General features: G+C 38.9%; 3 protein-coding genes across 4 annotated transcripts; 2 read left to right on the top strand and 1 right to left on the bottom strand.

Moving 5' to 3' along the window:
• The first annotated feature begins 325 nt into the window (after positions 1-325).
• LOC117565026 (probable RNA polymerase II nuclear localization protein SLC7A6OS) lies at positions 326-3,109 on the top strand. Of its 2 annotated transcripts, XM_034243971.2 has the most exons (4): positions 326-640; positions 720-1,153; positions 1,936-2,111; positions 2,748-3,109. In XM_034243971.2, the coding sequence occupies exons 1-4, from the start codon at positions 437-439 to the stop codon at positions 3,029-3,031; spliced, it is 1,098 nt and encodes a 365-aa protein (XP_034099862.2). In that variant the 5' UTR covers positions 326-436; the 3' UTR covers positions 3,032-3,109. The 2 variants fall into 2 exon arrangements, with proteins under 2 accessions (XP_034099862.2, XP_034099863.2); XM_034243972.2 differs by lacking the exons at positions 1,936-2,111; positions 2,748-3,109 and adding an exon at positions 1,476-1,672 and having other exon boundaries at positions 328-640.
• On the bottom strand, positions 2,993-3,696 carry LOC117565027 (RNA-binding motif protein, X-linked 2). The gene has a single exon (XM_034243974.2). It carries the CDS (start codon positions 3,632-3,634, stop codon positions 3,110-3,112), a length of 525 nt encoding a protein of 174 aa, XP_034099865.2. The 5' UTR covers positions 3,635-3,696; the 3' UTR covers positions 2,993-3,109.
• Positions 3,697-4,201: 505 nt separating this feature from the next.
• Positions 4,202-25,608, top strand: LOC117563315 (GTPase-activating protein CdGAPr). Its single transcript, XM_034241573.2, is given in 9 exon segments — positions 4,202-4,370; positions 17,902-18,300; positions 18,359-18,415; positions 18,417-19,645; positions 20,756-22,411; positions 22,469-22,814; positions 22,877-23,963; positions 23,966-24,818; positions 24,930-25,608. Coding segments are annotated over 8 exon segments (5,673 nt in total). The 5' UTR covers positions 4,202-4,370; positions 17,902-17,934; the 3' UTR covers positions 25,009-25,608.
• The last annotated feature ends 1,772 nt before the right edge of the window (positions 25,609-27,380 follow it).

The following is a 27,380-nucleotide window of genomic DNA, read 5'->3' as shown; positions in this document are numbered from 1 at the left end:
TGCTTGCGAAATTACGTTAAAGATTTGTCACCCTGTGGCACTACTTGCCAGATAACATTTATATCTAAATGTGTTCACCCTGTAGTAGTGTTAGAAGTGTATTGTATGCGCATTTTTTGAGGAGTGGCAATAGAAAGAAAAATAAAAACATAAAAGGAACATTAAATAAAGCACGCATCTGTATATTCAAGTGTTTTTCCAAACTATTCAAATGGAGGCTGTGGTGCGCGTATTTATGCCATATTATATATATTGTAACCAAGCGAGTGCAACTCAATATGGTATATTTCAGTATTTTCCATAGTAGGTTTATTTTGAAATAGCTCAGTCGGTCACGCTGTTAATTTTTTCGTGGGAAGCGTGAGCGTCTATTGCAAAAAACGTTGACAATAAATTCCAACAGATAAGCACTTTTACAATTAGTTAAACCATAAATATGCCTGCTGTGGTGCGCATCAAACGCCGCATTGACGAGGAACCGCATACGGCCTTTGTACTCAATGGCAAGCGTCGACGCCTGCAAAATGATGAAAATGCGCCATCAGAAACAGCTACAACAACAGGGACTGCAACAAACACAGACAACAAAGAAGAATTAAGCCAAGTGCTGTTAAAATTTGCCGGCACATTGGACAAACAGGTGAGTGCGATCACTCTTAGTAGTATATAAAAAAGCCAATGTACGAGCCCCAAACTTTCGGGTGGACTTCTTCACATAGGATGATAGCGCAACCAAACAATTTGCGGCCGCACGACTGAACAAAGAAGCGGCTAAGGAGCTGGTGGCTCGTAATCAGACCAGCGATACCTCCATTGCTGCTGCCCAACGTCGCGATCGTCAGCGTCAGGAGGCGCAGCAGACGTCGCGAGAGCAACGGTATCGTGTGGTGAACTGCTTGCGGACCACACTTCAAGAGGAAACGGAAAATGATGCCAACGCCCCCTGTCGGCCACAAGCAGCAACGGGTACAACAACCACAGCTGATCATAGGGAAATCACAATTGTTGACATTGAAGAATCACAGCAGCAGCGGCAACAACAACAATTGCAACAGCCAGCAGATTCAGATGTTGGCTATGTGTATGATTTATATGTGCCAGAGAATGAGATGGAGGCGTCGTATGTTGATATGCTGGATGACAACTATTTAAGGTTTGTCCTGCATATAGAAGAACAGCAAATGTTCAATATCACAAATTACTATATGTAAAACAATCCAACCATTTTTCGCTCTCTGTATGTTTCTTTTGTATTTGTAATTGTATGGGTATGTATGTGTGTGGTGTGTGTGTGTAAGGGTGTGTGCGGTGAATGTGTGTGGGTGTGTGGTGTCCTACTTCATCATACATTATAAATAAATTAATTTAGTATGTATGTATATCTATGTATATGGCATTTATCTGATAAGTAGTTTTGTAATCGCTCAATACTATCTCTTGTATCTTTTTGTAATTCGTCTGATTCTCTATATAAGGTTGTATTATCCGTTTAATTACTACAACAACTGCTACTGGTAACACAATAAAGCAACAACAGCAACAGGACGTCGACGTCGATGTGCTACAACCGCAACTTGCGACTTGCCAAATGCAGCGCGCCTCCTTCGCCAAGCATCCAACTTAATTAGGCTACATATTCATTAGTCTTTAAGCTTCTTCTTGCCACACACACCACACAAGCTCAAACTAACACACGCATACACAAAGAAATCAAAACTTATACATCGCATTAGCATTAAATCAAATCGCTTAAATTTTACGTTTCTTGACCCTTCATGTCCAATTTCGTTGCCAGTTGCTACAGTTGTCATTCCAACAACAGAAGTTAAGTCTTAAGTTCATAGTTTTAGTTTTGTCGAATAAAAAAGTATTTACATAAATAATGCCCAGCCACGAAAATGTCTTTTAATTGCTTTCAAATATACTATTTCGCAGTCTGCGTCCAGTGGACGAGATCGTTTGGGAGGATTGCTACAATGATGGGGATGAAGATTGCGATTCCGATGACTCCAATCAGGAGAATTACTATACCAACGAGTATCCTGATGATGATGAGGCAAATCTTGGCTCCGATGATGAGCTGCGTCACAAAATGGATAAATTAATGTTTGGTATGTCAGGCAACATTTTTAATAATTGTAATGAATACACAACACCCCGAGTTAATACATTAAAAAGTATTGCAAGCTTGGAAGAATTTACTTGATACCTTGATAGTTCAGTCAGTCAGTGACTCGGCACAAAAAGTTGTATATATATTTAAAAGCACTTAGAAAATGCACAGCTCCATTTTTAATGCTCGTATGTATTCATTCTAAAATACAATAACAAGTAAATTCATAATCTATTTGTAAGTTTTTGCGTGCAAATTCAAAATCAAAATTCGAAAATCTAAAAAATATAGAAAAATCCCTAGCTATTAGCCAATTACTTGGGTTTATTAAAGGTATTACTTATTAAAAGTTAACTATAAATATATTATATATTTGGAGGGAAAAGAAGAAACAACTTTTTTGAAGAATATGTATATATTATATATTGCGACCTAAACAAACTCAAATACACCTAAATCATTTGTTTTCAACCGATAACTCATATTATCCATGATTTATTTCTTTATAATAGCATTTCTGTAGAAAAAAAAACAATTAAATATGAAAATGCAATCATGTCATTTTTATAATACAATTTATACTATACTATATAAAATTGAAGAAATCACGCAATTAAATCTGCATTTCTTGCAGATGACGATGATGAGGACGATGAGTGCGAGTCCAGCGAGGAAGAGGATTACAATACCTTCCAGGATCCATATGTGCACACCATCGATACCGAGGCCGATGCCTTCGTGGATGATGTGGACTTTTGCAATGTGGATCGTCAGGGCAGTGCGTATGAACGCTTTAAGCGTCGTATTCTACGCGAGGCCGAAGGACTCGACTCCGATTCCGACGACGATGATGATGATGAGGACTATAATCCTGATGAGTTTGCTGATGCCAGAGATATATTCAGCGACAGCGATTAAAACATAACAAGTCCAGTGAAATCTTTGCGAATCTACTTTTTTTATTTCACTTATGTATTAAACATTATTTATAATTTACTAATCTGAACTCTCACGTCGTTTCTTTGATTTTTTTTCCTTGGATCTCTTGTGCTTATCCTTCTTTTCCTTCTTAATGTTAACATCAACAGTGCTAGAACTCTGATTAATGGGCTTTGGAGCACACCCTTCCATGTAGAGCCGCAACGTCTCTTCGTCTAATTTCTCGTTGTCCTTAGGCGGCTTGTAATCCGCCACATGGTCAACACGCAATGATCTATCCAATATTTTAATCCCATTCAAGTTATCCACGGCCAGCACTGTTGATCGTTGATCCTCGTAACACAAAAAACAGAATCCTTTTGATTTTCCCGTTTTGCTGTCGCGCACCAAATTAATGTTGACAATTTCGCCGTATTGCGAGAAGACGCATATGATGTCGCCCTCGGAGAGAGTGTAGGGAAAGCCGGCAATAAATATCCACGCTGAGCCGCGGTACATGTCGTGCCAGCTCTTGCCATTTGGATTTTGTAGCTCATGTTCGCTAAGTTTTAACACATTTCGCATATTTGTTAACGGATTCATGCTTGCGGTTTGTTTACTATTTTCTTAGTGATAGGTTTAAGGTATTGGTCAGTGTGACCATAAGTTGGTATTTAATAATAAATTGCTTATCGAATCAAGAAACATCGAAAAATGTTTTTTTCTGATTATTATTTTATTTGTATTTTATTAATCTTTAATATTATGAATAACGCGCAGCTATAAAAAATTAACTGCTTTTGTGATTCACATTATTAAGAAAAGTTATCTATCGATACTATTTCGATATAACAAGTACGTGCTCTGGTCACACAAGCTTCAGTTATAAGTTAAGTTGAGTATAACCGGGTAAAGTATGTTTTGGTATATCAGTATAAATAAATTGGGAGAAACTATTATTAAAATTTGATATTAAATGTAATAGAAATAAACGACTTTTAACCCTTATATTTGTAAAGACTATTCTATAACGCTTACAATTTAACTGAGCAAGTAAATTTTTGGACATAATCTCATTTTATAGAAGTGGTATATTTTGCATGTTTTCCGTTGCAAGAGGGTAGATTTTTTTCATATTCAAGTTGCGGTCACGCTGAATCAGTAGTACGTTTGTTTAGTCCGTCGTCGGTTGGTTGCGTTCGGTGTATCGTTCTCCTCTCTTTATCGTTTTTGTTGTCGCATTGCAAAAGTTTCAAACTCTGCAAATCGCTGGTGAAAACTGCTTGAAATGTTGTAATATAATTACAATAAAACACAAGTGCTTCAATGTGCAATTAAGGTGTGTTAAATAATCGTATTTATATTACAAGCGGTTGTAAAACTCGCATGTCTGCTACATATATATACATATATATATTGTGTGAGCATGAATATGTATGGTGCGTGAATGTGTGTGTGTGTCTGTCCGCTTGTGTTCTCTGTGCGTGTGTTTTTGTGTGGCTGTGTGTGAGTGCGAGTGTGTGAAAAGCGCAAGAAAAAGATATGCTGCGAACAGCGGCAGAGCAGAAAAGTATCTCTTCTTCTATTTAAAAATGTGTGTCAGTGTATGTGTATTGTTAAAGGCATAATAAATAATAGAGACGCTGCTTGTATCTCACTATCTCTCTCTGTCTCACTGTCTCAAGCAAGCATTCAAAACGTTGTCTTTTAATTGTGTTATTGTTTTTATCGTTTTCTCATCTAAGTTCACAAGACGCGAATTTGAATTTTGTGTGCGTGTGTGTGTGCCAAATTTAAAGGCCGTAGAATTACAGTTACCAACCGAGGAGGAGTATTACAACAACGCCCTAGTTCTTCTTCGCGGGGGGGTCAACCAACATCTCCCCCCTTCCCAAACCAGCCCCCGCAGCTGCTGTTCGCTTTCGTCATCCGTTTTGTGTCGCAGCCCCTCTTGCGCTCTTTCTCTATCTACCTCTCTCTGTCTGTCGACCATTCCCACGCATGGATCGCCGCTCGCATAATATACGCATTTTGTTGTTGTTGCTGGTATGTAAAAAGGGAAAATACTTGACTGTGTGTGTAAATACATATAGTATTTTGTTGCTTTTACACTTGCATACATTTATGTCACCCTGCTGGTCACACTTATTGAGAAACACACACACTCGTACACCTGAAACAACTCCACCATATGCCTGGCTGGCTGCCTAGTCAGCGCCGCCTCCTTCCTCCTTTGTTTCCCTTTCCCCATGGTGTCGGTCTTTCTATCTGTTTAACACATTCCACCCCATTTCGCATTTACCACGTCGCCTGTCGACTTCCTACTCCTTCTGCGCTATTTCTTTCTCTTATTTTTTCGTTTCGTTTCATTTTTGCTTTTTTGTTTTTGTTGCTGCTTTTACTTGTTTTGATGAGGTTTAAGGCTTAGGTGTGGCCGTACTTTTAGTTGTGGGCTTCCTTTACACAATTAAAACGGAAGTGGCAAATAAAAAACAAAAAAAAAAAAAACGGCGTGTAAGCCCACGCCGTTGACATTGAACTCGCCAGTTCCAGTTTCACTCGCCTGCCTCTCTGGCGCTATCTCATTTCCCCGCTTTCCTCTCGTCTTCGCTGTTTCTCTCAACCACAGCAAAGTCGCGTAGTTACTTTCCCAAAAAAAAAATCAACTCCTGTCGCAATGGCCTTTCATTTCTGCTTTGCTGTCGCAACATTTACTTTTGCAAAAAATACACTGTAAAAAAAAACAAATTTTCTTGGGGTCCTATTAAATTTTGTAACTAGTAAAACAGGCTTTGAAATTCGATATAAGCGTTTCAAATTTTCCTATTGCATTGTAGGGGAATGTTTTTATAGCTAGGATGAGAAACTCTTTTTCTAAATTCTGCACTGAGCTGGATAAACATGTTTCCATTGCATTGCTTGACAAAGCAACCCTTATCCTATTTAACCCTGAACTGTCTGCATAATAAATTACGGGATCAGTGCATTGAAATGTGTAAGGAAATACACAAGTTAAACCTCAGGGCATTACTTGACTTCCTTTTTCCCGCCCTGTCACCACATGGGGTTTACAATTGTTTTCCGAAACTAAAATCCTTTACAAAGCAAATTATAATGCATCGAAGATTCGTCTGTTTTCGCTCAACTTTTTCTTCCCAAATTTTCTATGTGCAGTCTTTTTCACTTTATTTTTTATTTTATTTTTATGTTTTTTTTGGACAGCTTTCTCATTATTATAACGAGTGTGAGTACTAAAGGTATATCAAAGTATACGAATGAATATCTATGTTTGTATGTGTGTATAATATAACGAGTACTGTTATTGTTATGTGCCTCACGTCTTGAGCCAAAGATTCGCGCTGCGACTGCGCACGATTATGGCACATTTCATAGCTTCAAAGCGCAATGCCAATGCGATGAAAATGACCGACCGCTTCAGCTTGCAGACCGAAACGTGTCAAGTTGCCAGATAGCTTTACAACAATATATACTTATACTGTATATATAAATCTATGTACAAACATATATGCATTTGTATAGTCTGCTTATATGTTGTGGGGTATTACAGACTTACAGACTCGTGCTTAGAGCATAACGTGCGCACATCGTTCGATTAATTTCGTTGCGCCTCGGTAGCTGTGCACTCAACTCAAACATCCGCTCAAAAACACACACACACACATACACCTACAATTCTCGCATACACACACTAATACATATCGTACACCTACTTGATGTACTCGTATAACAGTCAAAAAGAGCAATGTGCGCAGTGTTTTTAACCCTTCTGCCGTAAGCCACAACTGACCAACTGGCAACTGGTAACTGGTAACATCTGTTTTCTTCGAGAACAACAACCTCAAGAGCTCGTGAGCTACTGTCAAATTGAAAGGTCGACTAACAGATACTGTGTAGGAAAAAATAACAAATAGTGTCAGTTGGGATTAACATCTTGTATTTGTATAGTACAAAAATACACAAATACAATTTTTGTGAAATTGATTTGCTTTGAAAAAAATATTATAATAATAAATTCAGTTAATCTTATTATTATTAAAAAAGAGTTATGGGATTTGGAAACAGCTACATGAATAGTAAACAACTCCCAACTCCTAAAATATAAAAAATATTATTATAAGTAAATATCATTTTCGAATAAGAATATTTAAAGCAATTAGCTCAGAAATTTCTAATTTATATTACTATTATATTAAAAAAGGTATTTTAAATTATAAAATAAAAATAGAAGGAAATACAAATTAAAATACGTATTTATTCCGTACAGGAAAATGAACTCAATTTGAATAGCAACTATCGAATCTCATGAGATTATGTCTTTGAATATTTGAATTGTATCATCCCCCATGCTAAGCACTTCACAGGGTAAAACCAGCAAGTGCAAAAAGTGGGTTTTCACTCGCATTTTTTTTTGTTGTTGTGGCTCTCTTGTCTTGTTGCCATGTTTGTAACTGTCTTGAGTTGTTATTGCTGTTTACACCTGTGCCTCGCGATTCGCATTGTTTACATGAAGCAAGCATGTAAATTCTTAACTGCCACGCCCCTATTCTTAACATTTTGAGGGCCACATACCAGTAATAACAAAAGCAACAACCTACACACAGAAATTCAACATACTCATGTATGAACAACACAAAAAATAAACAGAGACTCGCGGCGCGCGGGTTTTTTATTTCATCTGCGTATCAAATAATTGAGCTCAATTGATTTTAATTGAAACTGACAACTCGACGGGTTGCTGCCGTTTGTTGGCGTTGTTGGTGTTGCTTGCCAGTCATTTGAAACAAAAACCATCAACAATGATGGCTGATGATGTGTTTGATGGACTGCGTCGTTTCGAGATGGAATAGGCAAGTAATACCGAAAAAAAACATACAAAAAATTAGTAATATTCAAAAAAGTAATTCTAAATCTATATTTGGCGTTTATTAAAAACAATTGCATTTATTTGAATAGTGATCGGTTAGCACAATTTACTAGAATAGGTTCAAGTTAAGCTTTCATTGATAAGAAATCACTTGGTTATCTGTAGGCAAGTCACGATTTATTTGGATGCTTTCTGACTACTAATGAGACATTTCTAGATGAATGGTCATTGCAAATATAGACATGTCGCCTCTATATAGTAATATTATTTTACTAGATTTGCATGCTGACTAAGTATCTCTTTTTATGTGTGTATGTATCTTTTGCTAGTTGAGCTACATTTTGGCATTCGGGGAAGGTTTTCACTATGACTCATCGTCAACATGTGTCACACAATCTGCACGCTATTGATAAAGAAATTAACTTTTGTCTATGTACAATATATTTTACATATGAATCACAGACAAAAATTTGATATTCATCACAGCAATTTATATGATAATATTTATAATCGTAGTTAAGCAATTACGCGAATGTCAACTAATTGTAACCATACACGACACAAGTATGCAAATTGAACTTGAATATGGAATGTCTCAATATAACAATTTATTATAGTCATCTCTCAAAGCTTTGCTGTAATTATTCCATAAACCATTTTTGTAACATCTTCACTTAATAATTATGCAATATGTAAAACTTAAACTTAGTTTCGCACGTATAAGCTCAACATCTTTTGAACAAATGTTAACTGTTGTATAATATTTATAGTTGTACATTTATTTTTAGTAAATTCATTTTAAATTGCTCTTTAAAATATACTTAATTTCATAGTTGGCTTAAAGGCCAATCGATGAACCCTTTGCGACTTGAAAACCATTTGCCATTATCAAGTAAAGTTCACTTATCCCATGCAAACTATTTATATATATTCCTGTCTATAGATCGCATTTCGATTTCGCCTATAAAATACGTATCTAAACATAGCCCCAATGAAATGCCAGAAAACAAATGAATGCAAGCCGAAAAAACAAGTGAAATAGATTATACTACAAAAGATTTCTACCCCGAATTGTTGGAATATCTATCTTTGCATACAGAAAAATATACATATATTTATATATCTATAGATATGTCTGAATAAATAACCATATTATTTATCCATGCGGTTTATTGTTGTTGCGCATTCCAACTTTCATTCATTTCAATATTCATATTTGTTTATCAATTTCAACGCTTGTGTCTCGTGTCTTCGCCCTGTTCTCGTCTGTTTGAAGTCAACAATTTCTATATGCATAGCCCACACATTTAAGTTGTGCGAAGCTGAATAATAATAATAATCATTAAATTAAACTAAATTGCTAAAATACTCAAATGCTGACGTTTCTTTCTAAATATTTTTTTTTGGCTCACGCTTTCCAGCAGCTGTTTCGCATATTTGTTAATGTGCATTTTATTGTGCTCTTCAGGTTGTTGTTATACTCTATAGCTAAAAGAATGGGGTGAATTTGTTATATGGAAATGATTTCACAATGAAAATATTGATATGAGAAGTCAAATATATATATTTTACATAATAAGTTTGTGTGTTTTTAAATAATGTTTTATTAAATTACAACGATTATGTTTTAATTAATACTTTTATATCCTCTAGCTCATATAATCTTATTGAAAACTTTCTCTAAGTCATTAATATATTCTCTTAAAGTCTTCTGAATCTACTTTGACTCATACTCGTAGTGTTTTACTGTTCTTAATCCACGTACAGAGTATCTTCACGTCAATCAGTGGAGTTAAGCGCTTTACAGTTGTTTCAATTTTGTTTATTTTTGAACATTTGGCATGGTGGCGCTACGAGCTTAAAAAAAAAATAAATAAAAAAAAACCAGAAATAAAAAAACTATTTAGATATGCGGCGTGTGTGTTGGGCAAATTTTTTTGTATTTTATATATTTTTGTTAAGACGTCGCGTCGCCGACGCCGCGCAAAAAACTTTCACTTCCATTAAAAAGTTTTGTGTGTACCTGTGCGCTTGGCAAAAGCCCCAGCAATCTCGACTTTGAGTTTGACTACGACTACGACGTCGTCGTCGTCGTCATCGTTAAATGACATTAGGTTAGGTTTTATAGCTCATAGCCCCGAGCCCCGGCGAAATTCTGCATAAATGTCAAAGTAGAAAATTTACTTGGGCAGCAAATTGAGCGATTTCGCTTTTATTTCCCTCATTTTTTCTATTTGTTTATGCTGCACTATTCGAAATTCACTAATAGAAAGTGCAACTGAGTGACAGTAAACAGAATGTAATGTTTGAAAATGTAAATGTTCTGGGGTTTCAAAAGCATGAAACCTTATCTGTAAACTATAATAAAACCTGTAAGTCTGTTGTGGAATGGATTCAGGTTCATGACAGAGAACAACAATTTAAATTGAAACTTTGCTCTTATATTAAACAAAAATTAAATCTAAAAAAGGTTTCATTATAATTTGAAGATCACTTCTTAAAAGTTTTACAAAATTTATTCGAAATAAATACAGGAAAAATAAATTTACATTTAAAGTGAAAGATCACTTAGAAAGTTCTTAAGGAATATTTATAGTGTTCATAATTCTTTATCGTCTAATTTTACACAAGAGCATGCACAGTTCGTTGTGGATGTTGGAAGCTTTACATTGAAGCGATTTGATTTAGTTGCACCTGTTATGTGACCGGAAGTCGGAGAGCTTAGCAATTACGAGGTATGTCCGTAATGAGAGAGTCGTCTGAATTGTTGGGCCACCATTGCGCATGCTAAAGATAAAAATAAAAGTCCAATACAATGGAAAGCGGCAGTAGCAGCAGAGAGCTCCCACAGTTGACTAATATGCAGCTCCATTTTGACTAATTACAGTGCAACCTTCCTACCAGTGGCAACGTTTTATGTGAGTCAGCAGAGCAGTCGAGTGGTAGTGTTGTGTAGGGCGGGTCGAAAGGGGAGGATGGGGACGGGTGACGGGGGCACAACAGCTCTTTGGCGTCTCTAAAAAGGTTCAACAGATGTAAACAAATCCACATTATGAGTCAGCGAAGCGCGCCAAACAGATCAGATTTCGCAACGCGCAACTGTGGCAAGTGTCAACCGAAGCGTAGATTGATACAATGCTGCTCAAGAGATTAGCAACCAGTAGCTGGCAAGATCGAACCGGAATGATATCAGCCTTGGGGGCTCAATTTGGAAATCTGCGCTCAGTTGAGGAAGAGCTGGAGTGTGTAGAGGCAATGAGATGGGGAAGGGGGCGACCCCATAGATTATTTAACATCATATTTCATATATATGTGTGTGTGTGTGCTGAGCTCCTCGAGCGTTTAATGAAGTGGTCCGCCATTGAAATTGGTCAGTTTAATGACTTTTTATGTGAACTCATTAGTCATTGTCCATGAGAAATGTAGACTGAAAGTGTAATAGCATACATGCGATATATAGTACATTTTAATTACGACGAGTTGCTGCATAAATTGTGAATCATTTGTGGTAGTTGCCTATCACCTAGTCATCGTTTGCTTGGCTGGTAAATAAATTATTATAAATATTCAAATGCCCCGCTCGGTTGCTTTGTGCGCTGTAATTAACTTATTTTTAATATGCTCAATTAACTGGTGACTAAGATCAATTGAATCGCTTCTATTTGTGAATTTACGACTCTGCCTAATAACTCAAAAGCAACAGGAACCACATCCAGTTTCATTCAAATCAGTTAAAATACTCAATAAAAAGAAACCAATGAAATCATAAAGTATCTTCTGAATTGTGTTGATTACGCCGTTAACGTTGCTCCTGGAACTAGTTTCGCAATGTTCGTAAATCAGCTTCAGCCCATTAGCGGCTCCTATAGCTTTTGATAATGAACTGCAGCGACGGACTGCAGTTGGAATTTCTCACGCTGTGCTAAAATTTTATGGTGCTGATCTTTTGTCTGTAACGTGGAAAGCATTAACACTTAATGCACTAGAATCATTGCCAAAGCATTTCCCGGAGTTTTGCGAAAAGACTGTAATCTGCTTTACTTCACGCTTTGCTCTAAGCTCAAGCTCCACCCATTTCCTCTAAGCACAAGACGCGGATCTCCTGCTCGCTCTCTCTTCTCTCTGTCTCTGTCTCGTGGGTATCACGATGGGGGTCACCTATTGTGATGCCCGCTGCTGTATCCCGGTCTCATTAAGATGCACTTGTTGAACGCAGCATGACAGTAGAACTGAGTGAGTGAGTGACTGACTGACTGACAAGTTCCCCCAACCAAGTTAAGCACATTATGCATTCGCCTGTATATTGTGTATATTTTCACAGTCGTAAGTCTTTTATGGTCGACATCATCATCATTTACTACAGCCCATGTTTGTGCTTGTGTGTTTGTGTGTATGCGCTCTAGAAACGCCATTGAGTTGTGACCCAGTTAGTGCCATAAATTAGCACAAGCGTCTGACTGCCAGTTAGGCAGACAACTTAGAACGTTCACTTTGCACTTATTAAATACAAGTATGACTACGAGTATCTCAGCATACTTCTTGCAACGCACACGCAATGCAGCTCAGCTAAGCCGCAGCCTGACAGGCAGTTTTCTTGCTCATACCCTGTACTCATAATGAGTACATAGGGTAGCATATGCTTTACATAGCTTTCCGTTTATCAAATAAAATGTTGAAGTTATTGTTGTCGATACATTGAAAAAGTATAAAAATGAGAATTTATATTTCTTGCTAGCTTCTCATTAGATTACGATCAGAAAATGTTAATTTTCTTTTGTTGAAATGTTCTTTAGTAAGTTTATTCTTTGTGTCGTTTTGTCACGTAATTTCCTCTGCTGTTGTCTATTACTTAGAATCTGAGCAAACGTAAATTAAATAGAAAAAAGAAAATACATTAATGTTGAAATTTGTAATTTATTAGGGTTTTAAATTAGTTTTGTTCTTTTAAATATAAATCCGTGATTATTATAAGCGTGATTTCTCTTAGCACAAATTAGTTAAGAATGAAAACTACTGGTCAAAAATATGTTTATTATTATTTTTAAATTGATCGATCTTTTTGAATGCAATGTCTAATGTAGGTGTCTATAAACAAGAATCTTTTTCAATGAGAGCAAATCAAAACTATAATTTTCTTTAGTCAGGAGTAGGGTATCCTCCAACCCAATAATTTGTGTCTATAGTTCCCCAACTTGTCTCAATTGGGTCAGTCGTGAGAGATAAACTGAATCAAGATCGGAATGAGAGGAAAAAAGTAAAAACGAACTATTAAAAAGCCATCAACTATTGTTCAATATTAAGTAAGTTATTTCATAGCATTAATTAGTGTACGGACGCTGCAAGCGATTGAAATCGCTACCCAAACACACACACACACAGTCACACAACTTCACATACACACACATACACACACTAACGTAGTGCACATGGAGTTTAATTGATTGGAGAAAGTGACGTACATGATTTGGCTGACCGTTCGTTAGGTTTTTTTTTTTTGCCTGGGAAAATGTCTTCATCGAGCCGATGCCAAAGTGCAACGGGCAATCGAATGAAAAAATAAAGTTAACTGCAACTGCAATTGCAACACCCAAAACAAAAACAAAAAACAACTACAACTACAAGAGCTAATCAGTCGAAATGTTGTAAATGTGTGAGATAAAATTCATTTGAGATAGACTCGTAAATTCACCGAAACCGATCGACGTAACGGCAACAGCAATTACGGCAATTGCAGCAACAAATTTGAAATGTACAAGAAAAATCATTGAACAACAGTTAGGGGTACATTGATTACCATACATCGTTGGCAATACATCAGATATATGGGGAAATTATGTTTCTTTCACTTCAGTTGCTCTTATAGAACTTTCCAGAATAAATAAACATATTCTATTACCCAATATATGTACTTAAAGCTACGCCAATATAAATAAATATGATATTATATAAACGAAATTAAATACTCCTAGTAGGTGACTCTCTTTAAATAAACAATCTTGTTGATTCAACACTGCAAAAAGATCAATTAAATCTGTAGAAAACGATGATAAACAATGAGCAATAATTATTATTATGTATAGAGATTGCTACTCTTAAATAAATAAACTTATATTTACAGCACCTTAATAGATAAGAAACCACAAATTACAGATAAAAATGCAGAAAAAAGTCCATTAAATATAATTCAAACCTAAGACAAAATATATATAATTATTCTGCGCAAATGATTCATAATAATAATAATTAATTGTTATTATAGCTGTGATAGACTTCGAGCTGTTATTTACGATATGTGAATGTTTAGCATATTTCTTAATTAGTTTAATACAACATCATGATCATTTTATTTGTATTTTTTGTTAACTATCTTTTCAACTTCTTGAATGGCTTGCACCTTAACTGATATCAAAAACAATCGACCCGATCCGAGGCACTGTCTCGTCTTATAATGGACCGAATGTCAAAGATATCATTAATAATGTTAATCTCACGCGTTGTATTCATGATTTTTATCCATTTCCCGTTTCACTGTACCCCACATACGACACAACGAACCGAACGTATTACAGCTACATTTGGGGCCACCGCATTGATCTATGGGCATTTTTTATGTTTTTCCGTTTATTTTTTTTGTTGTCTATTTCGCTTTTTTGTTGATTGTTTGCTCTGTTGTGTATTCCCAGGCCGTTACCGTTTGTTTTAACCAAATTGTTTATTTTGTTAACTCTTTTATTTTTTTTAATGTGCACTTTTTTCTGTCATTTTGTCGCTTTGTGTCGTTTTCTTTATGCGCTGCATTTTCGGACCGTTAGCGTCAACGTTTTTAATAGTTTGGTTGCATTTGATGAACGTACCCAAGACACCCCACATCTCCCCCTCCCCCTTCCCGGGTCGACACTGCGACTGCGGCTGGCAGTAGTTGGCGCTCGCCGGTGTCCAGTGCCAGTTACCCGCTCTTTGCCCCTCTCTGCCCGTTGCATCATAGTGAAAACTCGTTTCCGTCTCGCTCTGCGATTTCGCCGACGCCAACGGCCATTGCCTGTCTCTTTCTCTATCTCTTTGAGTTGTCTCTGTTGCTGTTGCAAGTTGCCCCCCTTCCCTGCACACACAGCAGCCTCACTGCTCGTTTAATTTATGAAAGTTTAAATGTTGCTTGCATCGGTTGCATTTCGTGTCGCCTCTAAATCAGAACCGCCGCTAGGCAACTCACTTCAGCTTCGGCTTCGATTCCAACTGGTTGCTTATAAATATTTATTGTATCTGCTTATAGATGGGGGATATACTTTCAGAAAGAGATATACAAGTATAGATATATACGTAGTATGTGTTGCATGAAAAGAAATATATTTATATGATTGCTCTGTGTGCTGTGCCACATCCTTAAGCGGCCGTCTGAGCCACTGGCCTTATTCCAAATAAAGGAATTCCAGACACGGCTCACTGCTTTTGACCATAGACAGCAGCTGGCCGAAAGTAGAACGACACGACGGGTCTGGGTAATTGATAAAACACATGCGTGCGCTCTGTTAGAAAGTAAATGCGAACAGACGCTTTAACCAAAAACGAAAAAAAGACGCATTAAATAATTGCATCATTTTATAATTATATCTACTTAAGCTAATTAGGGAAAATAAGTTAATGAATTACATTGGTGCAATTTGCAAAGTCTACTACAATTTTTGGAAAATCTTTTTATTTAAAAATATACAATCTGTTGAAATTCAAATTTAAATAAAGTATAAAAAGTTACTCGTAAAACTTTCTGCAAATATATTATTATTTAACTTAATTTATACCAATTTATTTCGCTCAGTGTATAGCCCTGTTAAGTAGCCGTTGATTTGAGAGTCATGCAAGTATTTTGACTGCTTTGTTGCTACCTTCAATGACGGCTTCCGTCATTATTTTGATACAATCATTACATATACGTGCATATAGAGCCCGAGAAGTGCCCCTATAAAATTTCAAAGAATTATGTACACATTAGAGGTGGGCACGGGCCGGGCTTTTTTTCGTGGCCCGCGGGCTTACACAGGCCCGGAGCGGGTTCGGGCGGGCCCGGGCCTTATAATTAAGATTCGTACGGGCTTCGTGCGGGCCCGGGCCTTAGAAAAAAGGCCCGGCCCGTAAAAACCCGAAATAGGCCCGTAGAAGCCCGAAGTAGGCCTGACAACAATTTTGATTTGATCGAATTAGAACCGCCATTTATCGCATATTAATTGCTTATCGATGCTACTATTGATTTGGTTATATAATATTTTACTTGTTTGCCCACCACTAATTAAAAATTGGCGGCCTATTGTGAAATTACCAAATCTGTGGGCCATGGTTTAAATGAAAAACGCACTAGGCTAAAAGCAAAAATGTAGAAAAAATTTTATTTTTAAATAAAAATATGAATTAATTTGTTTTTCATTAAATACATAACAATATTCAATAAAAATACCTTAATAAATATATATATGTATATATAAATTACATGTCTTTTGAATTTCCTTATATGTGTAAAAAAGTTTCGTGCCGGGCCGGGCCGGGCCTTAGTGAAAAAGTTTCGTGTTCGGCCGGGCCGGGCCTCTCAAAAAAGAGTTTGTTTTCGTGCGGGCCCGGGCCTTAAAATACAGGCCCGCGCCCACCTCTAGTACACATAAACAAATAGCATGAGTAATTGGAAATTTAGAGCTGCCTACGCCAGTCATACTAAAGACACAAAAATCGAAAGCTGAACTTAAAGCTGCCCTGTATTAAATATCACAAGCAAATATGTACATTCAATGTTGTATGTTATTCTAAATTAAAATATAGTATGTGCCTCATGTAAACAATAGTTGACTGCGAGTAAACATTCGTGTTTTTAATCACCATTGGAATCTCGGTCTGTCAGAGGCGATTATTGTCGAGTGTATTATATAGAAGTTCACGGTTTGTGGGTATGAAATAATAAAAATAGTTATTATCAATAGCTTGGGGGTTATTGCTCTTTTCGTAATTATGCAATAATTTACTATAGAAAACACTTTTATTCTATTATCATGCAAAGTGCAACGGTTCGTTAGAAGTTTTTATAGCTACATATATGTACATTATTATAATAGTTTATTGTACTCTGTTGTAACATTTTAAAGTTGCAGTTACAAAAGAAAATTGTTTTACATAAAATTGTTTTACATAAAGCCTTTCTGCAATAAGGCAAGTAAGAATGCTACAGCCCAGTGTGCTTGACTGTGAGATACCCGCTACTCATTTTGAATAAAGGCAATTCATGCCGAAGGATATATTTGGTATATTCATATCATACTGCATTTAAAATATACCAAAGTAGGCATAAGTTTGCGTCCACGTACATACGGTCATGGCTATATCGCCTCGTCTATTGACCCTGATCAAGAATGTATATATTTTATAGGGTTGGGCCAAAGTTATAATTCCCTATAGATAGCGGGTACAAAAAGTTTCTATTGCAAATATAGTTTCTTTTAATTACAAGATGCTTTTATGACGTTACTATGTTAGATCTAATATGGTATTTGTATTATATCATAAGTATGGCTATTTTATGATAGATTTTACGACACAATCAGTTCTTTATGACTGCTTTTAGTAAAGTATTAAACAGCCCATAATCTTGTTAAGTCTTTTCAAGCTGATTTTATTGCACAATCTACAATAAACAAATGATTAGAATCAATAAACTGCTGAGATCCGCCTTTAAATCGAATAGGCTACAAACAATCGGCATATAAATGGTATCTTCGACCCTCAATAGAATGTATTGATTGATTCTTGGAAACCACAAGCATTGCTGATAACATTTTTAAGCAAAACTTATGGCAATAATGTGTGTTTGATGTGCATTGCATACATATTATTGTATTTACTTATGATTATTAAATGCCAGTTGAGGTATTTTCTAGTAGAGAGCTTGCCTAGCCCCTAGAAATGTATGCGAATGACAAATAAGCAAGCTATTTCACATTTTTATTTGCAGATGACTAATCCTGTGTAATTCCGTGCATTTACCATGTCCGAGAAGGTGAGCAGCGCTCTGGCAGCACAGCTGCATGCCCATGCGCTGGCATCCGCCACCAGTGAGCCCAGCAGCAGCAGCTGCCAGCTGCAGCCGGTGTCATCGAATGCGTCCAAGGATGCGGCGCTACAGTTCGAGACGGATGCACCGATTGGTGCGCAATTGCATTTCAAAATTGTGCCAATCGATAGCGGACTTAATTTGAGTCTGGGTAGCAGTTATCAGGAGATGTTTGCGCCCATGAACACATCACAAATCTCAAATGCCTCCACAGAGTCCAGCTGCAGTCCGCCAGCAGTGGCCGTCGGACCAGCACCGCCCAAGCCCAGCAGACACATGGCAGTTCAGCCACTGAATAGCGTAAGAGTGATTCCATAGATATTCCAAAATATTCCTACTAATCTTACTGTTCTTTTAGAAATCCTGTCGCTTTCCCAAGCTGGAGGAGTGCGCACACTTCCATTATGAACGCGTTACAGCTGGGCGCCCTCTCGGTGCAGCTGCTCGACGATAAATCAGAGCAATTGGGCAGCAGCATTGCTTCGCAATCGATTGGCGGTGAATTGGCGCACAGTTCGCTGCGTTCGACAGGCTTCTCGCCGGAGAGCTGCTGGTTCATCATTCGTGTGGCGCCGCAACGTTGCGAACCGTTTCTGATCAAACGCAGCTACGAGAACATGCAAATGCTGGACGAGATGCTGCATCGATGTGTCTATGATCGCAAGATTAGCGGATTGCGCAACATGTGCGAACTGGATGCTGAATCGGAGCTGCAGACCGAACAAGAGGTGGAATATGCGGTGGCCAAGTATCTTGAACGCTTCTCCAAGATTGCCTCCGATTCGCTGACATGCGGCACTATACTCACCTGGTTGCAATTAGACAACAAAGGTCGACGTCTTCCACTCGCCGATGGTGAAACGCAGCGCACGATTAACACGCCAGCGGTGGGAGCCGCGTATGGCGTACGTAGATATCAGGCGCAGGCGCCGGACGAGATTAACATCGAGGTGGGCGATATGATATCAGTGATTGATATGCCCAGTCCGGCCGAATCGATTTGGTGGCGTGGCAAAAAGTCGCATCTACAAAAGTCCCTCTACGAGGTCGGTTTCTTTCCGCAATCGTGTGTGGCCACCATTGGTGATAAGGTGCCGCGAAACTTTCCAATGCCTGCTCCGCTGGTCGGCCATCTGGATGCGTCACCCACAAAGCCGGTGCTGCGCAAGCATGGCAAATTGATTGCCTTCTTTCGCTCTTTCATTTTGTCGCGTCCATCACGAAGACGCCTCAAGCAGAGCGGCATCTACAGGGAGCGTGTGTTCTCCTGTGACCTGTCTGAGCATTTGTTAAACAGCGGCCAAGATATACCCATGGTGCTGAGATCCTGTGCCGAATTCATTGAGAATTATGGCGTCATCGATGGCATTTATCGTCTGTCCGGCATCACATCGAACATTCAGCGATTGCGTCGCGCCTTCGACGAGGAACGTGTGCCGGATCTTGGCAATCCCGAAATGAAGCAGGACATTCATGCGGTTAGTTCGCTACTCAAAATGTACTTCCGTGAGCTGCCCAATCCGCTGTGCACCTATCAACTGTACGACAATTTTGTGGAGGCTATTCAGGTGAAAGCCGATGAGGCCGATGAACGGCTGCGTCTGATGAAGGAGACGGTGCTGAAGCTGCCGCCGCCACATTATCGGTAAGTTTCAGTTGGGACTTAAAACTATCGAAGAAGAGTAGAGTTTGCCAGAGAAATTAGCTGCACAGTTGTAATTTGTTGTAACTTGTAATTTTTTCTCACATTACGAAGCGTCAATAAGTTTTAAAACAGCTTATAATAATGTTCTTGCAAAGTGGTTTAAGAATGAATTTAACGTAAGACTTATTTTCCACACTATTCCATTTGCCACATTTCTTTTATAGCCTTTAAACTTTGCTAAAGAAAACTGTTTATTAAATCTAGTCACTCGATTAAAGTAAGATCAGATTTAAATATTTAATTTTTGTTTTTCAAATGCAGTAGAATTTTGTAATGAATGCTTGGAAATACATACACTATCCATTATTAATTTCTCGTTTAATTTTGACTTGAATTAAGCCAGCTAAACTTCTTCTAAACCTCTGAGTTAAAAAGTGTAAATTTAGTTATTGTACCCACGGCCAAGAAAGTAATTTCTCATGTTGTGCATGTTGCTCTCAAAGATATTCTTATCAAATTTTCAAATCATGTATTTATGCAACTCGGAAATGACCTCGTTCTCGAGTGTCTGGAGATAATTCTGAATTCTATAAGATGATACCCATAATCATGTGATGTATTCAGAAAAATTATTATTGTAGACAACGTTTTTAGCAGATACAAGCTGTTAAAGTTTATTCTCTATTTAATTAAGCTACTAAAATACTTTTGGCATTTCTAATTAATTAGTTTGATTAGTTAGTTGTAGGTGCTTCCAGTTCATAGTAAAGTGAAATGAAATACAATAAAACCCTGTTGCGTGTTCACCCTATTGGTTAAGCTTCTGTCAGTTGGTTGTGCAATCAGCAATCGACAAAGCTGGTTAGCTTCTAAGAAAACATGTATTTATGTTTAGATTCTTTGCTTATCAGCGCAAAACAAAGGCAAGCATTGAAAAACACATTGATTCAAGAGGGCAAAGCGTATAAATAAATTGAAAAGTTAATGCAGACAGCGGCATTAAAAGTCCAGTTGCCTTGTCATTTACAGGGTATTTATTTGTCATCGAGTTGTGACTTGGAATTCCTTAAAGAAGTTCCTCTTTTAATTGTAAACCTTTCTGTCTTGCAGCACATTGAAATACTTGTCGGAGCACTTGCATAAGGTGTCGCAGCATCATGAACGCACCGGAATGACGGACAAGAATCTGGCCATTGTTTGGGCGCCTAATCTGTTGCGTTCGCCAGCGTTGGAGTCTGGAGGCGTGGCCGCTTTGCGTGGCGTCGGCGTACAGGCTGTGGTCACCGAGTACCTGATACGCAACTGTCACAACATCTTCGACGCCCTCGAGGATCACAATGCGCGCCTCAGCATTGTGGGCAACGCCTTGACGAGCGCACAGCCAGCTGGTGAGCTGCGTCTGGAGTCGCTTACCGACTGCGAAAGTTTGCTGGTGGAGCAGCGTGAACAGGATCAATCCCTGGGCCTGGTGGAGCGACCAAAGAGTCTCAGCACAGGCGGCGCAAAGCTAATAAGTCTGGAGGAGGCGCAGGAGCGGCACTCCCGCATCGAATCCAGTACCGATCTGAAACAATCGTTGCCCATCAATATGCTGGCCAGCGGCAGTCACAGCAATAGCAACAGCGGCAACAATGCGGCCTCCAATATTGGCTCTTATATTGAGGTGGGCGGCGGACCATCCAGTCTTCCGGATAAGTATCATACTGTGCTGTCGGTGCCGCGTAGCTGGCAGAAACGCAAGCCGGACAAGACGCCCTCGTGGAAGAGCATATTCACGCGCAGCCAGCGTCAGGGAACAGAGCCGGGTCACAAGCTGATAATCGAGGGCGCTGCGAAGGAGCCAAGTGGCACATCTCGCGTTACCTTTGTGCAGATCTCGCATGCGCATGCCAGCAAGGAGCTGTCGAAACACGACAAACCCAAGTCTATTGAGCTGCTGGAGACAACACGAGATGCACGCGACGCGGCCATGGGCAGCAAACCCATGGAGCTGTGCATACGCTCCAACTCCATTGACAGTTTGCGCACAGTGGGCCATTCGAGGAGCGTGTCGCATGACTCGTACTTTGATCTGTTGCAGTCGCCGCAGCGCGGTCACATGACCACCTGCCCATCGCGTGAACTGTCCGAGCTGGGGCTGAATTTCGATCGTGAGGAACCCGAGATGCGCATCTTCTCCGAGAGCGAGTCGCTGGTCAGTTCACCGCGTGTGGGCAAGGAGAATGTGCCGCCTGCTTCGGGCTGTGCCACACGTCGCATTATGCGCGCTCGTCCCGAGGAGTTCTCCAGCCAGACGAACAGCGTCAATCCCAGCCCCAAGAAGCAGCCGCGTCTCAATCTTCTATCGCCCAGTGCCGCTCGCCAGCTGCCCCCCAGTACATGTGGACAGCCATGTGGCCATGAGCCAGCCGGTGCTGAGAATTGTTGCAAACGCTACAAGTTGGAGGATCAACTATCTGACATACAGTTTATTGACTGCGGCACACCAGAACATCCGATGCCTGTGCAACAGCAATTCGCCAGTGTAGAGGTGCATCCGCCGCCGAAGCCAGCACGTGCCACCCAAGCGCAGCACAACAACACAGCAACGCCAACAGGCTCGTCGGGAAGTGCAGCAGGTAACAATGCAGGCACAGCACGCTATAGTTATCCGTCGGTGCAGCTGGGCGCCAAGCGCAAGGAGCAGCTGGCCGCCAAGGAGCGATTTAGCTATCAGGGCACATTCATGCAGCCCGGCGGTAAGCAGGAATCGAGGCCACACATGCCGTAAGTACTTGCCACAAACCAAATGCTACCATTAACTAATTGAATTCGCATTTACAGCAATGGAAATGGAAGTGTCAATGCCAATGGCAACGTTGCGTTACGTAGCAATCCACGCGTAGAAATTTGCGGCGAGGATCAAACAACGGTTAAGCTATCTGTGACCACACCCACAACGCCAGCACACAGTCCACGCTACTCGCTGCTGCTCTGTGACACGGAGAGCTCGGAGAACAGCTCAGCTGTGAATACGCCACAATACGATATGGAGCCGTTAATGATAACCTCGGCCATGTCTGGCATTTCGGGCGTCTCATCGAACATGCAACAACAGCAGCAGCTGCTGCTGGGCGTCGATGCCTCCAGCAGTTATCTGGGCAGCTCCCACGAGAGTCTGGGTCAGCATGTAAGTCACAAATGAATGCAACGCAATGGTAAACATCAGCTTATACTTATTCTTTAATATAGTTTAATCAGATGCAGGATGTTGAACAACGGGATATGCATGCCTTGAAGCGTGAGTTATCGCTGGATTTGCAGCCATTGCAACCACGTCTGCCCGTGGCAGCCAATCGTGCCGCCACGCTGCCCATAAAGGATCAGCTGCAGGCCAGCTCGCCGAACAACTCCAATTTCACGGACAACACTAGTCAATCGGTGACACCCAGCGAGTTTGGCTATCAGCATCTGCAGCGACAACTGAGCATGCACTCGCTGCTGGCTACCGAGGATGGCTCACCGCTCTACGAGGACTTTGAGCAGACGCCTAGTAATACGCTAACGCCACAGAAGCTGCAGCCGGCTACGCTTATTGGTAGTCCCATAAAATCAACCATTAGCATAACGTACAAGTCGCCGGAGAAGGAAAAGCCACCGTCTAAGCCAGCCCTGCTGCTGGAGACAAACTTTGACGAGAACATTGTCTACGAGCAGGTGAAAATGTTTCGCAATTCGGTGACCGAGGTGAATCAATTGTTGAACGAACGACACAGTCAAAGTCTCAAGCAAATCGATGAGGAGGAGCAACAGCAGCAGCAACAGGATGATGGCGTTCGCCGAGCGGCAGAGATGACACAACAGCTGCTTGAATTGGAGCAGGAGGACGATCGTGAGCGTGAGCAAGAGCAGCTGCTCTATGAGAACATTGAGCTGCGAAAACCGAAAACAGTTTATGAGAATCTACGTGGCGAGGAGATGAAACTCAATACGAATGAACTTGAGCTCGATGTCGAATTGGATTCAGATTTGGAATCAATACCGAAGCAGCCGATTTGTGATAGAATAGAACTCGACAGTCTCGACAGTTTGCCAAGTACTGATCACTTAACCATGGCACACGAACAGCCTAGCAAATCGCCCTCGTTCAGCGTCAAGGAGTTGGCCAACAAGTTCGAGAGCTCCCCAGTTGAGCAGCTGCCCAACTTTGATTTCGGTCAACGTGGTAGCTCGATGAAAAAGCCGAATGAGCTGCAATTACCTGTGCCGACTGCACCAAAACCAGTGATGCCAGCGCCAGTGCCGCTCAAGAAACTCAATAATGCGCAGAAGATAACACGCTCTTGGACGAGAATGCCTTTGTGCGTGAATTTGGTGGCAAGCAATTACAGGATTTGGCCGCTTGCAAATTACCCGAGCTACCGGAGTTGAACAATCGACGCAAGAGCTTTGATTTTACGCGGCCCAAGACACTAAATCCTCCCAAGCGTCTTCCCGGCATGAGCATCACCGAGGAGATATGTCAGCAGCGTAATGAACCGGAGCAGATCATAACCACTCCCACCACCGAGAATCGCATTTCGTTGATACAGCAAAATAACGTGCCACGTGAACAGCAATCCCAAACTCTAAATATGCCTACTGGCGGACGCAAGAATGTCTTGACGGGCGTCATACTCGATCGCGAACGCATCGACAAGATCAAGGAGGAGCGTCGTCAGCAGTTGACACAAAAATACTATGGTGACACGTTGAAGTCGCGCTCCAAGACGGAACTCAACACGGAGGACATCAATTTCCAGGCTTCCGAATCACTGCGCATCAAGTCCAAGTCACGTGGCGATATGCATTCGCTGCAAAAGGACATGGACATGAATCTCAAGCAGTTGGCACGCGCCGGCGCCGGCTCCGAGAGCACTTTGCATCGCTCTAGCGATTATGGAACTCAGCGGGTGCGCAGCATTTCCGATGAGAAGAATCAAAATTGTGATAGCAATATGACTAGCAATGGAGCCAACACCATTAATTTGCCGGTGCACAGCGTCAAAACTGCTGCTCAAAAGTATGCGGCCAACAATACAACAATCGTGACAGCATCCACAGCTACAGTGCCAGGCAAATTCGAGCGTGGAATTGGACGCGAACGCCTCTCCAGAAACTCCATGCCACATGCTACGACCACAGAGAGCGTAAAGTAAGTAGCTGAAACTAATTAAAGAAAGGAATAGAGCCGCATTTGCTTAATAGCTTAAATTTTTTTGTAAACGATTCGACTAATGCATTTACTCTTTTCGTATCTTTGCAGCAACAGAGAAAAGATCTCACCACAATTCTCAATACGCGATGTGACTGCGATGTTCGAATCTCGTTCACAAAATCAATAGGCTTAGACAAATTATCATCCACTACAACATCGAATACCCCAAAAACACAAAAAAAATACAGCAACAATAATAAATTGAAGATTAAGCAGAACGAAGCAGAAGATGGTGGATCGGTCGCGTTATATAATTTATTTAGTTTTTAAATTCTACATATTAAGCGCACTATACAGACAGGATCATGCATGTATGTGAAACACATATACATAAATATACTCGTACATATATATACAATAAATATATATTTATATATATATATATATATATATTGGATACTGGACCAAGCGGTTCCAAAGACATGAAGCAGATTTACGCCGCTGGATGGGGGACGCATCCGATGGATCAGCAAAATTCAATTTTGTTTTAAGTGAATTTCGAGTGAATCATGACTAAAAGACCCAGCGCCAAATGCAAATTGTTATTGCATTGGCCAATTTTAGACGTTAAGTTTTAATTTTGATTAATTTGTAAATGTGTACTTGCATTGAATTGCTCCTGACTTGATTTCGGTTTTGTTTATTCGTGTAATTTGTTTGTTTTGGAATTGATAAAAGTGTAGGAAAGATTATACGATTGAATTAAATTTAAAGTGTAGATTGAAAACAGTAATTTTTCTTATGCTAAAACATTAATTAATTTTAATGCATTTAACGCAGCTTTGAGCGAGTTGCTTTAAGTTTATTAATATTTTACGGTTAATTTATATTTTTAACACAAGTAAGAAAATTACAATAAATTCACTTTAATGAACATATGTTTGATTTTTTGTTTCTTAATAAATATAATATGTAAATAATCAGCTTGCTTGTTCTATTGCTTAATAAACACCATATAAGCTAATTGTATACCTAACATTTGCGTGTGCTTAACAAATTTATTGCTAATTTAAAGAAATTTTTAGTAATGTTTGATATATTTCACAAATTAAACTAATAGAACCCGTGAACCTGGAAACATACTTAAATAGAATAACACCTCGGAAACATAATGGTTGTTAATAGGATAATAATGGTTAAAGTTCGCTATAAAAGGAACAATAAAAACGAGTAATTCATAAAGCTTCTTCTGCTCTTTTGACAGCTCACTAAAATTCATGTTTAATTTAAATGAGTTATTGGTCAATAAATTTGTTAAGCAACGCTTACCACGCAACAAAATAATAAACAATATATTTCTACTGTCCTATATTCTTAATGGCAAACTTTGGCAAAACAATGAAACGAAATTAAAAAAAAAAACTATTTACATTAGAAATAAAAATACATACAAATGCATTAACGTTTGCTAACGGTGCAAAATAATACAAAATTTTATTACTAGATCAATTTCCTCTGAACTAATCGTAAATTTTTATTAATTCACTTTGAATGACTTTTGATTTAGTCCTGATATAGCTGCCAAATTTTTACAGAGAGCGTTACTAAAATAAATACAACTAAAATATATACAAAAGGAAATTGATAGATTTGTATTACAAACAATAACTAAATAGAAAGCTTTAAACAAATAAGTTAGCATTTGATATATTTTGATAAAGGTACATAAACAAAACCCACTTAAATTAGTTATGGACAATTCAAATTGTATTCTATAATGACTGACGGCTAAAGCAGAGCAAAGAATCTTGCAAAATGATTAAAACAATACATAATTTGCATATAAATATATATATTTATTATACATACCCAATATTATATGCAAATACAAATATATATATATGTATATTTACTATACGGAAACTACTTCATTATTACATCACAACAAACAATCAAGAAATGCAGCAAAACTTGCAGCTAATCAGATAACAATTTTTATAAGCAGCAACAATAAAAATAAACAAATACTTTAATGAAAATAATTGTTTTTATTGGTATCACTTTCTCATAAACCGATAAGAATGGTTTTTTATCAGCTTAATAGCCGATAGTTTTTCCATACAAAAACAATAATAGCACAGTATTCACGTAATTTTATTTAGATCAGGTAACCAATTTTAGCTTTAATGCGGATTCGAAATGGATCGGCAATAAAATAAAAATTAAAGTTTTGAAATAATTTATTTATTATCATAATTTAAACAAGGTAGCTTATCATTTTTTTTTTTTAAATTAAAGTTTTGACATAATTTATTTATTTTCATAATTTAAACAAGGTAGCTTATTATTTTTATTAGGTTGTTTCTTGCCAAAATCGCCTTTTTATATTAGGATTCTCTATTTTCTTAATTGGAAGAAATCTTTTGTTTGTTGCTAAGTTTTTCAACTGACGTCCTCGGGAGTAATTGGAGATTTTGGAAGAAAGGGTTGTCTTTTTCGCTGTAGAGTGCGTTTCACCGTATCATAACTTATTTCTATTTCCTCTTCTCCATTTGTTTT

The sequence above is a fragment of the Drosophila albomicans genome, chromosome 2L (assembly GCF_009650485.2).
Source record: "Drosophila albomicans strain 15112-1751.03 chromosome 2L, ASM965048v2, whole genome shotgun sequence".
Lineage (NCBI taxonomy): Eukaryota > Metazoa > Arthropoda > Insecta > Diptera > Drosophilidae > Drosophila > Drosophila albomicans.
Note: the sequence above shows the minus strand (reverse complement) of the source record. Positions and strands in the feature narration are given on the sequence as shown.

What these genes read in the sequence shown, in the direction of transcription:
- LOC117565026 (XM_034243971.2), top strand. Translation starts at nt 437, where the DNA reads ATGCCTGCTGTGGTGCGCATCAAACGCCGCATTGACGAGGAACCGCAT. An exon ending in CTGGATGACAACTATTTAAG is followed by an intron (nt 1,154 to 1,935) that starts GTTTGTCCTGCA and finishes ACTATTTCGCAG; the next exon opens with TCTGCGTCCAGTGGACGAGA. An exon ending in AATGGATAAATTAATGTTTG is followed by an intron (nt 2,112 to 2,747) that starts GTATGTCAGGCA and finishes CATTTCTTGCAG; the next exon opens with ATGACGATGATGAGGACGAT.
- LOC117565027 (XM_034243974.2), bottom strand. Translation starts at nt 3,634, where the DNA reads ATGAATCCGTTAACAAATATGCGAAATGTGTTAAAACTTAGCGAACAT.